The sequence below is a fragment of the Podarcis melisellensis genome (assembly GCF_964234715.1).
Source record: "Podarcis melisellensis genome assembly, chromosome: 1".
NCBI classification, from domain to species: domain Eukaryota; kingdom Metazoa; phylum Chordata; class Lepidosauria; order Squamata; family Lacertidae; genus Podarcis; species Podarcis melisellensis.
In genome coordinates, this window is record NC_138528.1 from 101,395,004 (window position 1) to 101,407,521 (window position 12,518).

The 12,518-nt window shown below is 41.7% G+C and overlaps 1 protein-coding gene across 3 annotated transcripts in view; it reads left to right on the plus strand.

Moving 5' to 3' along the window:
* LYPD6 (LY6/PLAUR domain containing 6) overlaps window positions 1–12,518 on the plus strand; it is a 67,236-nt gene that overhangs the window by 38,203 nt on the left and 16,515 nt on the right. For 2 of the 3 annotated variants that reach the window (XM_081930101.1, XM_081930102.1), the window contains exon 2: window positions 11,602–11,791. In XM_081930101.1, coding sequence (XP_081786227.1) covers window positions 11,674–11,791 — 118 coding nt within the window. In that variant the 5' untranslated portion in view covers window positions 11,602–11,673. Of the gene's footprint in view, window positions 1–1,116; window positions 1,136–11,601; window positions 11,792–12,518 lie in introns of those variants that run through there. The other variant, XM_081930103.1, reaches the window with a different exon arrangement.

The following is a 12,518-nucleotide window of genomic DNA, read 5'->3' on the forward strand; positions in this document are numbered from 1 at the left end:
GTACACTAATTGTGTTTGACTGTTTGACCATACTTGCCCGCTGTAATTGAGGTAGGATGGTGAACTCCTTCACCATGTCTGCTCTGGGTCTTAACCGATGACTATGTGATATAATGAAGCCTGCAAAGACGTCAAAGCAGCTAGAGTGTGTTTGACCTTTCCCAAGGCTTGGGAGAAAGGGGTGGGGGTGGGGGACAGGAAAGGAAAAAAAAATGAGTGGAGGTCTTGGGGAGGGAGATTTGTCGAGAAGAGAAAGACATGGAATGATTTTTGTCAGTTTAAAATGTCAGCCAGCCCAGGCATGGAGAAAAAGTGGGAGTGAAACTGAGCACCAACACAGAATACAAGAATGAGCAAAAACATAAACAAGCAGTCCTGTGTAATTCTATTTACAGGTAGGCCCCATAGAATCCAATTGTGTACAGTGGTACCTCGGGTTACATACGCTTCAGGTTGCATACGCTTCAGGTTACAGACTCCGCTAACTCAGAAATACTACCTTGGGTTAAGAACTTTGCTTCAGGATGAGAACAGAAATTGTGCAGCGGCGGAAGAGCGGCAGCGGGAGGCCCCATTAGCTAAAGTGGTGCTTCAGGTTAAGAACAGTTTCAGGTTAAGAACAGACCTCCAGAACAAATTAAGTTCTTAACCCGAGGTACCACTGTAATCTTAAAGTGCAGGAGAATTATGGAATCTAACATCACTGGTGCAATATCCCATCAACTCGTGACTAGAGGCAAAAGGATGATTTGCTTACATATATATATTTTTATAAGTATGAAAAAGAAAAGGGAATTTCAGCAGATAGATTCCTTTTTCCTCAATACTGGATGACAAGCTAGTTTGACGTCTTATGGGGAGGTCCATAGCTGAGTGGTTGAGCATCTGCTTTGCATGCTGAAGGTTTCAAGTTCCATGTCCTGCATTTTAAGAGACCCTTCCCAAAACTTGGAGAGCCTCTGTCAGTAGTGACAATACTGAGCTTGATGGACCAATGGCCTAGCACAGTGTCTTCCAAAGCTGTACCAACATTCCATCTGCTGCGCAGGTCGGCAGTTCAGATCCACGCGACGGGGTGAGCTCCCGTTGCTTTGTCCCAGCTCCTGCCAACCTAGCAGTTCGAAAGCATACCAGTGTGAGTAGATAAATAGGTACCATTGCGGTGGGAAGGTAAACAGCATTTCTGTGTGCTCCAGCACCAGAAGCTGTTTAGTCATGCTGGCCACATGACCTGGAAAACCTTTCTGCGGACAAACGCCAGCACCCTCGGCCTGAAAGTGGAGATGAGCACAATACCCCATAGTCGAATTTGACTGGAGTTAACTGTCCAGGGGTCCTTTACCTTACCTGAACCACTTCACATAAACCACTTCTAGTGCTGTGCAAATAATAGTAGTAGTGATATAGTTGAAAAATGGCTTCAGGACCTTAGTGATGCTAAATCAGGACCAGTGTGAGATTAGCACTTGAAATATTTATGTGTTAAACATATGGAAAAACTCTCCTTATTTAGCTGGTCATCAGCATTGACCTTTCGCGTCCTGTTTCTGCATCGCTGCTTACCAGGCATATGTTTCTCAAGTAGTAAATACAATTTTGGTGGTTTTAATTCTGGGCCTCCTCTTTATCCTTATCAAATTTCATCCAATTTATTCCTGGCTGTTGCTTTCCAATTTATACATGCTTTTGTCCTTACCTTTGGTGAAAACAAAACGAAACTCTTCCAAATACAACAGTAACAGGAAAAGTCTTGGTACGTGCTGTGAAACTGCACCATGTGATTATTACTACAGAGGGGATTTTTTGGTCTCTGTTTTCTGTAGTTCCAGTGATGATTACAGCAAGGTACAGCGAAAAGTGAGATTCTGAGAAATGATATGGCAGGATGAATTTTGTGTTGTTCTGGGAACAGTTGCTTCCATTGCATTGCAGCGTTCCACTCCATCACAGCAATTTTTTGTTTCTGCTTCCCAAATCAAATTTGCACCAAGATTGCTGTATCCAAAACAATGTCAGTTGTTGCCTAACAGGAGTGAGGTAGGGGCTCAAGGACTATAGTGGGATTGCAGAGTGTGCTGTCAAATTATTTACTGTTCAAGTCCATTGCATGGCATCTGACGGGCTCATTCACAATGCTTGGATTACTTCTCATTGCCACATATTTTTCCACTGTAAGCATGTTCCACAGCAAAGCTGCCGGAGGCCTGATTCAGACATGCAAATACTATTGTGACTTGGTGTGTGTGTTTGGGGGGGGGGGTTGAGATTGAAAATTTGACCTGCCTGGAGGTTGCCCCACTTGACAAAGGGTGTGTGAGATGTTGCTTGCTGAGGTACCTTGGATAGCTTTCACCACCCCACCCCCAAAATGATATTTAGAAAGGATTGTGGAAGCGGCTTCATTTTAAGGGATTGCTATGCTAGTGTTGCAGATGGCGCCCTCACTGGACGCCATCTGCAACACTAGCAGGATCACTAGCCATTTGAACTTACTTCTAAGCCGCCACCTCCTACAAGATGTATCAAGGTGGTGTACAGCTATGTGTACAAGTGCAATGGAGCATAAAATTCCATAGAACAATGCAAATTTAAATGTTGGGATCTGGACGGCATCATGTTGACTCCTTTTGTGCTAAGTCAGGCTTCCTCAAACTAGGCCCTCCAGATGTTTTGAGACTACAATTCCCATCATCCCTGACCACCGGTCCTGCTAGCTAGGGATCGTGGGAGTTGTAGGCCAAAAACATCTGGAGGTCCGGGTCTGAGGAAGCCTGTACTAAGTCATGCTTTAGCAACACATGGAAGGAAAAGTCTGGGCAACAGGGCTTGTCCTCCTTTTGGCACTGCTGCATGGTGGAATTTGAAAATCCTTTGGTTTCTTTTAGAACTCATCTTGTTGCAATGTCTGAACCCAGACAAATTGCTATTAGTCTTCACAATGGTTTACGAAAATAAGCCAACATTAAATTATGGTTAATGGAGCTAGCTTCCTTTCATAAATAATAGTTAAGATTGACCACTGTTTAGGGTTCAGATGTAATGCTATAAACTGTGGTTAAATGGAAATGGAAGCTTCCCATTACCTTGTCGAACAAGAGAGGGAGCATGGAAGCCAGAGGCTTATCATAATGGCTTAGGGTTACATGCTTACTTATTTATTTATTTGTTCATCTCACTTATGAATCACTTCCCACAAGGTATTTCAAACTGATTTATAATATAAAAACATTTCTATAAAAACAGTTGAAATACAATGGTTGCATTCATATTTTGTTTAGATTCAATACAATTGTGTTGCATCATGTTAGAATTCTGTATGCAAAGCCTTAGCTTCTGTTTTTACAAATGAATTTAAGTTTCTGGAGCCAACTATGTGTTGCAAACAAATGAATGTAACTGAGTCAAAGCAGAAGAAGAAAAAAATAACAAGAGGACATTTGAGTGGAGAAGCAGTGGATGATGTGAACATTCCTGACTTAAATCAGGAATGAAGGATATCTGCACACCACATGTTCTTAGATATCTCCAACTCCCATCAACCCCAGCTAGCAAGGTCAGAGATGATGGGAGCCTCAAACCTTTCCTCCACCTTTTCCCACTCAAAATCACCTTCTTTCCCCTCTTTCCCAGTGCCGTTTGAAATGCATGTTCATAAACAAGAAAATTGCTACTTCTGGATAGTTTTCCTCTGTCTTCTGCATTCTGCTGCTTTGATACCAATCATAGACCATAGAAATGTTTATTAAATCACCTTACACATGTGAAAAATAAGCCACATAGGAATAATAATGTCAGAATATGGCATTATTTATGGATTAATGTTTTTAGGCAATTGTGTTGTTGAGTTCAAATTCCTATTTCTGCACCTTGATAAATTATCTTAATTTTATTCTGAGGGTGCTGTGTGAGTGGTTTCTGTTACATAAAAAAAAAAATTTTTCCACACCAAAAGCCATGTGAATTCCTGGTAATCTGCCTGACCAAGTACTGCAGTGCCACTAGGAAGAAAAATATTTCTTAGACTTCAAGATGAACATCTTAGGTGATTAATTATTAGATTGGATGAACTAAATTATTACTTGAAAGCCTAAAACAGGTATTTTTAGGAAGGCTTTGGTAATCGTTGAAGGGAAAGAAGTTGATAATATACACCACAACCTTTTCACACAAGATCCTGTGAAATCCTTAATGCATGCAAGAGTTTAGATCATAAGAGACTGACAGAACAATCCTGCATTATTATGACACTTAGGGGTAATAAGGCAAAGAGAGAATTCTGCTTGAATCTCTCTGTAATGTGACTAGAGGAATATTTGGATGGGCCAATGATAAGATTAAAAATAAGACTCATTCAAGTTGGGTATACTTCTGATGATTAACCATGGTCTTCTATACTAGAACAGTGTAGGAGCCTGGTGTCACATTTGGAAATCTAAAATTCTGGATGTCACAAAATACCCATTTCGCAAAAGAAAAACTGGTGCTGCTCAGAACCCTCCCACCCTGCAAAACAACCCAAGGGGTGAAACAACCACAACTCCCAAAACAGAAAAGTAGGTAGCACCCCCTGTAATGAATCTTCAAACCAAACAAAAAAAATATTTTTAAAAATATTTGGAGGTGCTGGTGCCCAGGAGGCTGTTTGAAGATGCTGTGCCCTGGAACGTTCCCATTTCTGCAAATGCGTTGTGGACCAGACTCTTAGCAAAGGACCATCTGAGGGTAACAAATCAAAGGCCGGTTCTGGGAATGGGTCTGACGGGGTGCCACGAGACACTCTGCAAGTCCTGTCCAGCATTCAAGAGGGATTAAAAGTTTCATTACAGTTGATGTTGTTAGTGCAGCACATGAAGGAAGTCTCTTCTGCAGTTTATTATCCCCAGCCTTCTATTGTTTCCTGAGCTGGTGATAGCAAAGACAACATGTCGCCATCTTAATCAGATCTGACAAATGGACAATTATGTTGCTGCTTGGCGAATTTGCTGGGTGACTTCAGTAGCTCCATTTTCGGAGCAAAAGGCCAAGGGAGGGGGAACAAGCCTGCCTAATGTTGGGGAAGATGTGTTGCTGCTTGCTGCAAGCTGGGTGAGGATGAGGGAATTTCAAGTTAGCTGGGATTTCATGCCAGAATGTTAGGAACAGTGCATGCAGGCTGAAGGAACTAAGCATTGTACGGTATTTTTTGTTTTCCTTTAAAAACCTACTGTTGCTGTACTGATAATTACCCCTATAGCTCCCTTTCTTGATTATGGATTGATTGCTTTTTGAAACAGTTATAAACCACTTGATATTTTACAACTCTCTAAGCAGTGTACAGTGTAAAACAAAAATAATTTTTAAAAATGGCACGAAGCAAGGAAAAAGTAATATAGAAGTATATAAAAACAAATAAAACAGGTTTTGGGGGGATTCAAACACATAAATCAGGCCCAATCTTATGAGTCAGGGAAAGTCTATAACTGAATATATTTGTTTTGGAGATACCATTATTTGGCACACTTTAGTGTGGCCCAGTTCTCTGCGTAAATTATACAATAATTTGGGTGGTGTGGACTAATTTGTTAGATATTTTAACATAAGCACTTTGCCTCTCTATATAGAGGGCTTGATGACCTTCCTTTCCTCTCCAGCTACAAAGTCACAATTAGTGATGCTGAACATCAGGGATAGCTAACCTGTGGCCCTCCAGATGTTATTGAACTCCCAACTCTCATCAGTCCTAGCATGTAGGGATAATGGTTGCGATGAGAGTTGTAGGGCAACCATATTTTGAAGGCCAGAGGTTTCCTGCTCCTGCTGTACATAACAATAGGTTAGGGTTAGTGTAGGGTCTGGGTTACTTTGGTGGGTGAGTTCATATATTACAAGGGAAAGAAGGAACCCTGGATCTCCACCATGGGTTGACCATGTGATCTTTGGAAGGATAGTTTGATATCTCTGGTCACAGTCAGTAATACACTTTCATTTCAATGCGCCTGAAATCCTTCAAGACTAGGTTGGTGTGTTTTTTTAAGCAACATGGACTCTTCTTAGAGGCTTATAATATTTTCAAGGACAAGACGTAGTAGGGAAGAAGAAGAAAAGGATGAATCAATCAGGAAAAGTGAGAATTAAAAATGTGTATTGGGGAGGTGCTTGATTGAAATGATAGAGGAATAAAGGGTTTGATGTTGGGTGGTAGGAAACAGCAAGAGAAGGAGGGAATCGATTGGTACCAATAGAGGGAGAAGACAAGGTGGATATACAGTAGCCATGTTCCAAAGGTAAGTGATGCTGAGGAGAAAAAAGTCAGTGAAGAAGAGAGTGAACTGAGAAATGAGTAGAAAATAATGGATCAATAAGCAGCATTTTAGATGATGGTAGAGGCTTCCGAGGAAAAAGAGCAGTGCTTGTGGAGAGAGTAGTGATTCTAGCTGTATCGATCAATTGAAAAGGAGAGGACTCGTCAAGAATATGGATATACGGCAGAGGAAAACAAGGGATGTTCAGAAATTCAAACCCCAGCAGTCTCATTTGATTGAAAAGAGTGAAAAACAGGTTTGAGAGGATCAAGAAGTTGTCAGAAAAGGAAATGAGACACAGAGAGAATACTACAGGGTGACAGATGACAATCGGAACGCAAGCTTTTAAGAACAGAATAGGTGTAACATAAGCGAAGGGGACGCAGTAAGTGAGAGTGAATCCAGGGGACAGTAGATTTGCAAAGATCTGTGCATTTGATAGGAGTTGGAGCCCCAAAGCCTGTCAGGCACCAGGTTGAGAATGCCCTAGGGCAGTGCCCCTTTGGTGGAAATTTCAAGGTTGATTGCGAGAAGCATTATATTAGGGGATTGGACAGATAGAAGAATTTAAACACTCAGAATTCTGGAAAATCCACCTCTTTCCTCTGACAGTTGGCTACGTTGGGCTCCCTTTGAAACACAGTCTCAGATTTTAAATTTCTTTTTAATGATTGATTTGAAGTTGCTCTAGGATCATTAAGGATGTGGTAGGCTTTCCACATACTGTACTATTTTTTGGTGCTCTATCTTCTTGGTTAAAAAATGCTTCAGCCAGCACTGTTACTCAAAAACTGGTTATAATTTTTGTTTGTTTTTCTTAGTTTTCTGTTTTTGTTGTTGTTTTGTTTTGTTTGTTGACACTACATAAGTGGACATACTTTCCCCCACAATGCTTTAAGTCAACAAAATATCTGAATCACATGCAGTGAATAACTGGCATCTACTAACCCCTTGGTTTCTCTCCCCCCCTTCCAGTTCTTGCTTTGTTTACTTCATAAAAGGAACCCTCTTGCAAATATGAATTGCAAATAGATAACCCTCCATAGTTAAGTATGTAAATGTGCTTTCGCTATGAAAGCAGCTGTGACTAAGACCCAGATGACTTGTCTGCTTGGCCCGGGGAGCTGGTGGTAATATGCATGCAGTATGTTAGAACAGCTCTGCCCGAGGGCAATTTTAGTGTATTCACAGCTCCCTACTCTATCCCTCGAGAGTTTGTAGCTTGCTCTTTTGATCTGCCTTTTATCTCTCCAGTTTCTACCTCCTGCACTTTCAAGCTTCCTAGGGCACAGCTGTAAAGAGGGACTTGGTGGCCATGTTTCCAGTCATAGTCATTTTACTGGTTTATTCTGGGCTGGAGAAACCATGTTGACATACGCACTCACAGAGCAGCAGATTGCATTGGATTGGGCATCCTTCCTTGAACCTGGACTAATTGCATTAGCATTAACTCTTGTGATAACAGCTGTGGTGACTCTTGCACTGCACCCTGTAATTTCTTGCCTAATACAATTGTTCATTTGCACTGTGGTCATTTGTTTGCCACCCAGAGAACTATTGTTACAGCGGGCAGCTTACAGAATGAGTGGAGGAATAAATAAAGAACACATCCCCTGTATTTCCTATTATGTAACATACAAGATACTGTACAAATGGCTGGGGGTTTTTTGGCAATGACAGGACAAAACTCCCAAGTCTGGAACTGTGCATCGGCCTTTGCAGTATGTTACTGGGATAAATAAATCATCTTCTATATTTTCTGGTGTTGGTTTATTTTGATCTGGGATGGCAAATTTGGTGTCTGCCGGGCAGTGTTGGGATTCTAGTTCCCTTCAGCCCCAGCCAGCCTGACCAGTCATCAGTAAATGGAGTCTCAACATCTGTAGGGCCACAGTTTTCCTAACTCTGTAATACTAGAACCTCACTGGAACTCAACCTCCGGGTATCGGGCGGTATATAAATTCAACAAATAATAACAAAAACTTGGGGAACCACCAGCAACCATTTGTAGCATTCAGGCCTGCCACAAGGATACCAACACATCCTTCCATTATGTTTATGCAGGGCCATTCCCTGTGTGTGCCCCCTTTTGTACTTTGTTCTAACATCTGAGGCCCTATTATATGAAGTCGTGTGAAGATTGGCAGGTATCGAAAAGGAGCAGGGCCTTTTTTTTCATGTCCTTCTGATGCCGAGTTAAAACATGGCTCTTCAGTGAAGTCTTTGGGCCTGGTTGATAACCTCATTTATTTGCTTTTCCTGGTCATTGATTTCTATCCTGAATTTTGCATCTTTGAGAAGCTTTTGGTGTAATGTTTCAACCTTTTTAAGAGAAGGGAGATGGCTTTAGTTCTGCTAGCACTTCTTTCAATGCCCTGTTCTCCATTGGACTGATGTCTGAAAACAGGAGCCAGCTGTATGTCTGCCCTAAAGGCTGGCACCAGCTCTGTCGCAACATTTCTTACTAGCATTATGGATTGGAAGGATGAGGCTTTTAGAAGAATATAAGGAGGCCATTCACTTTCTGTTGAGGAGCAGGGAGAAGAATGTGATCGCTGCCAGGTAGGTAGGAGGGTGCTGGAGATCTGCTTGCCAACCCTCCAGAACAGCCAAGCTCTCCTGGCAGAGAGAGAGAGAGAGAACTGATCAGGCTTCTGTATTTGTTGATAAAGCTCTCATATTAGCCATATTCACTTTTCCCCTCAGACCTGTATGGGTGAGGAGTAGGGATATTGGAGAAGTCCAAGGAAAATGGGAGCAAGCAGAAGTGGCCAATGTTGGCTTATGCATCATGTGTCCAGAATGGAAGCCAACTCAGTGAATATGATTGGTATTTGCTGTCGTAGCTTTCAGTCCACAAACGATACATAATTGATTGCATTCCCCCACTTCCTTTGCATTGCATTTGCATTATAATGAATGGAGTGGAATAAAGTAATGTCAATGAAACAGTGCTATGTGCAGTGAATATGAGCGGAAGGGGGAACAGTGCCTTCTTCCATACGTAGTGAAAAGCGAGTGGGGTTGTCCACTACCCCTTCCTCCCTTGATGCACATGTGAGTGGGAAGCTTCTCCCATCAGTGTGGCTTTGCCCATGGCTTCATCAGGTGCAGTTCCATTCATCCCTCCAGAATAGGATGGGATGTGTTATTTGAATGGGATTTGGAGGTGTAAACATAACTATGGCCATTGTACCCCATGTAATCTACTCCATGTTCTCTTCAATGCAAGAGACAAGGAGTGCTGCAAGGTACTTAAAGAACTTTGGACTCAAGCTCCTGACACAGATTGGCATGAAAAGACACAGTGCCTCTGGGCAAATTAAGGTAGTGAGTGGCTGGGGTGTCAATGGCACTCTGTGTTATAACACATCCTGCAAGAATTTTTCTTTTTAAAGCTTTGAGAAAAGGATGGGGCAAGAGATTTGGGAGCAATCCTAGAAGGTCTGGGGTTCCAGGTTCCTTGGTTGCCCCCTACTGAAACCCTTGGAAGAGACGATAGATGTAAAATAGAATTAAATTCTTTATATGGCTCCAGAAAAGAATGTCAAAGAGAGCAGCTGTAGTATTAGAGCAAGGATAAAAGTATTATAATGAATATGTTGCTTTAAAGATTGTGTGTGAGGGAGGGGAGAATATATATCTTCTGCTCATCTTTAAATAATAATAATAATAATATAATAATAATTGTTCCCTATCTCTCATAGCTTTCATGTTCAACTTGGTAGGGGTGATTTTAGAAGGCTACTCTGTGTGTCTTCTTAGGAGTGTAAATGGGGATGGAAAGACTTTGGTATAATTGCCTGCTTCAGATAGTCTAAACAATTGCTGCTCTATATTTTCTTCCCATTATGTCTGTTGGCACCATTTGTTGGATAAGCTAGATCTTCTTCTGTTTACAAAAAAGTTGTCCAACAAGTGGGTATAGCTAGATGCCATCATTTGTGTGGCACCTCTTCAAGCAACTTATTCTCCTTTAATTACTTCTCCAGTAATTACTTTGTTGTCTCAAGGGGAAAGGATGGATCTGTTTATCTCAGTCTGAAAGACTGGCTACGCTGCAGAATATGCCAGGTGAATCAGTTTATGGACTTGAACATAACTGCTTAGAAAGAGCAGGCTGGTAGTTTTGATGAGAGGGCCTGAAGGGCCACAGATCTTAGTGTAAAAAAAAATGTATTACATTACAGCACATTACATGACAACACATCAAGCAACTTGGTGTGATGATCCTTACAGTTTCATAAGGCACACATTTTACTGTGGCTGAGACCACATTCTGTGAACAATGGTTTTCTTGGTTTCATTGGCAACTGCCCAAGAATCTCACGATAGGATCTCACGGTAACAATCTCTCCTGATTAAAAATAAATTGTAGCTGGCATATTAAAGGGGATAGCCCTCGGTGGACTGTAGGGCCTTGTATAATAAATAAGTGGCTGTGTGGATTTTTACCAAGTGTTCTAAACTTACACCTTTGTGCCACTTTTCCGGTGCCAAAGACTTTTGGCGTCAGTTCAGTTCCAAGCCCTGACTCAGGTTGGTGCTTCAAGCATTATGGTACAAAGTTGTTGTTTTTTATAATTGCATGAAGAAAACAGAGATAGTTGTACTGATCTTATTCTAATGAAATAAAAATGTACCGATTTGATTGAAATCCAGATGACCTCTGAAATGTACCTTCTGCAAAGGAATCTTTTATATGCAAGATTTCCTTTAGTTGGGTGTAGATGGGTGCATGCGTTGGCTGTGCATATAGTAAAATAAACCTGCACAGTCATAAAATATGAGGACCAATGCATGATGATGTGCACAGGGGAAACAACTTTCATGGTAACTTGAATCAGGCCACTGGTTCCATTACTTCCTGTACTGTTTCTGGCCTTTCTGAGTAAGCAGATGAGAACTGAAAGCCTCTTCTAGCTTTGCTACGCAAGATTTGTTAACTGGAGATGCAAGAGATAAGATCTGGGAAAGCATGTGCTGCCTCTTTACCTTTTTTTGAAAGTAAGAGGTTGGGCCATAATTATCGCTGTGTTTTGGCAATCCAGTTTTGGAGTATAAGGTATGGCAGAGATCCCAAATTATTTGCGTTCTGTACTCATTGCTTGGGAATAGCACTGGATTTAGGGTGGCATGGGCATTCCCCCCAACCAAGTTGAGGGGGTACAAAAGAAATCCATTTTGGGGTGCCAAATTTGGAGCTCAGACAGGGTGCCATATTATGAAAGATGATCAGAGTCTGCCGCTGCTGGGAATAGTTTAATTGAGTTTACTGACTGACCAGTGTTGTGTGCTTTCTTTTTTTCTGTCCCTCCAGGTGCACATCTCTTCCAGATACAAGGAGAACGAACTCACAAAAAATCCGCATGTTTGAGGCTCCCCCTCTGCAATGGCATCTTGGCCTGTGCTGGCCTGGGTCCTCCTCATCCGTTTCATTGCTGAATACCTGAATGGAATTCAAGCCCGGGAGTTCACAGTGAAAGATATTGTCTACCTTCATCCTTCAAGTAAGTCTCAAGGAGCAGCTTATTATATTAAGACAGGGGTCAGCAAACATTTTCAGCAGGGGGCCGGTCCACTGTCCCTCAGACCTTGTGGGGGACCGGACTATATTTTGAAGGGGAAAAAATGAACGAATTCCTAAGCCCCACAAATAACCCAGAGATGCATTTTAAATAAAAGCACGCATTCTACTCATGTAAAAACACGCTGATTCCCGGACCGTCCATGGGCCGGATTGAGAAGGCGATTGTGCCACACTTGGCCCATGGGCCTTAGGTTGCCTACCCATGTATTAAGATGTCCACTCAAGGAATATGAAAAAGAGGAGAGGAAGCTAACATTTCAAAGAGCATAAGCTCTTTACAAATAGCATTTTTTTTCCATTTTTGGATGTCAACACTAAAAAGAAAAAAAGCCATAAAGATCCCCCCAACAGAGAAGTACAGGATCTTAAAATAATGACAACTATTGATTAAGTCATTTCAGTTATTGAACAAAAGTGTCAGATCCCCATGTGGCGCTGCATCTCTTGAGTCCAAGCCTTCCCATTTCTCTCCACTGTGAACAGTAAAAGAAAACAGAACCGTAAAAAAAGCTAAAGCCACAAATGCTTCCAGAAACGCCATACAGTATTTACTATATCTGCTGGCACTGAAGTGGCTCATAGGAACAAATAAAATGCTTAATGTCTCTGTTCTGTCCTCCATCCAATGAAACAGACCCTATGAATCC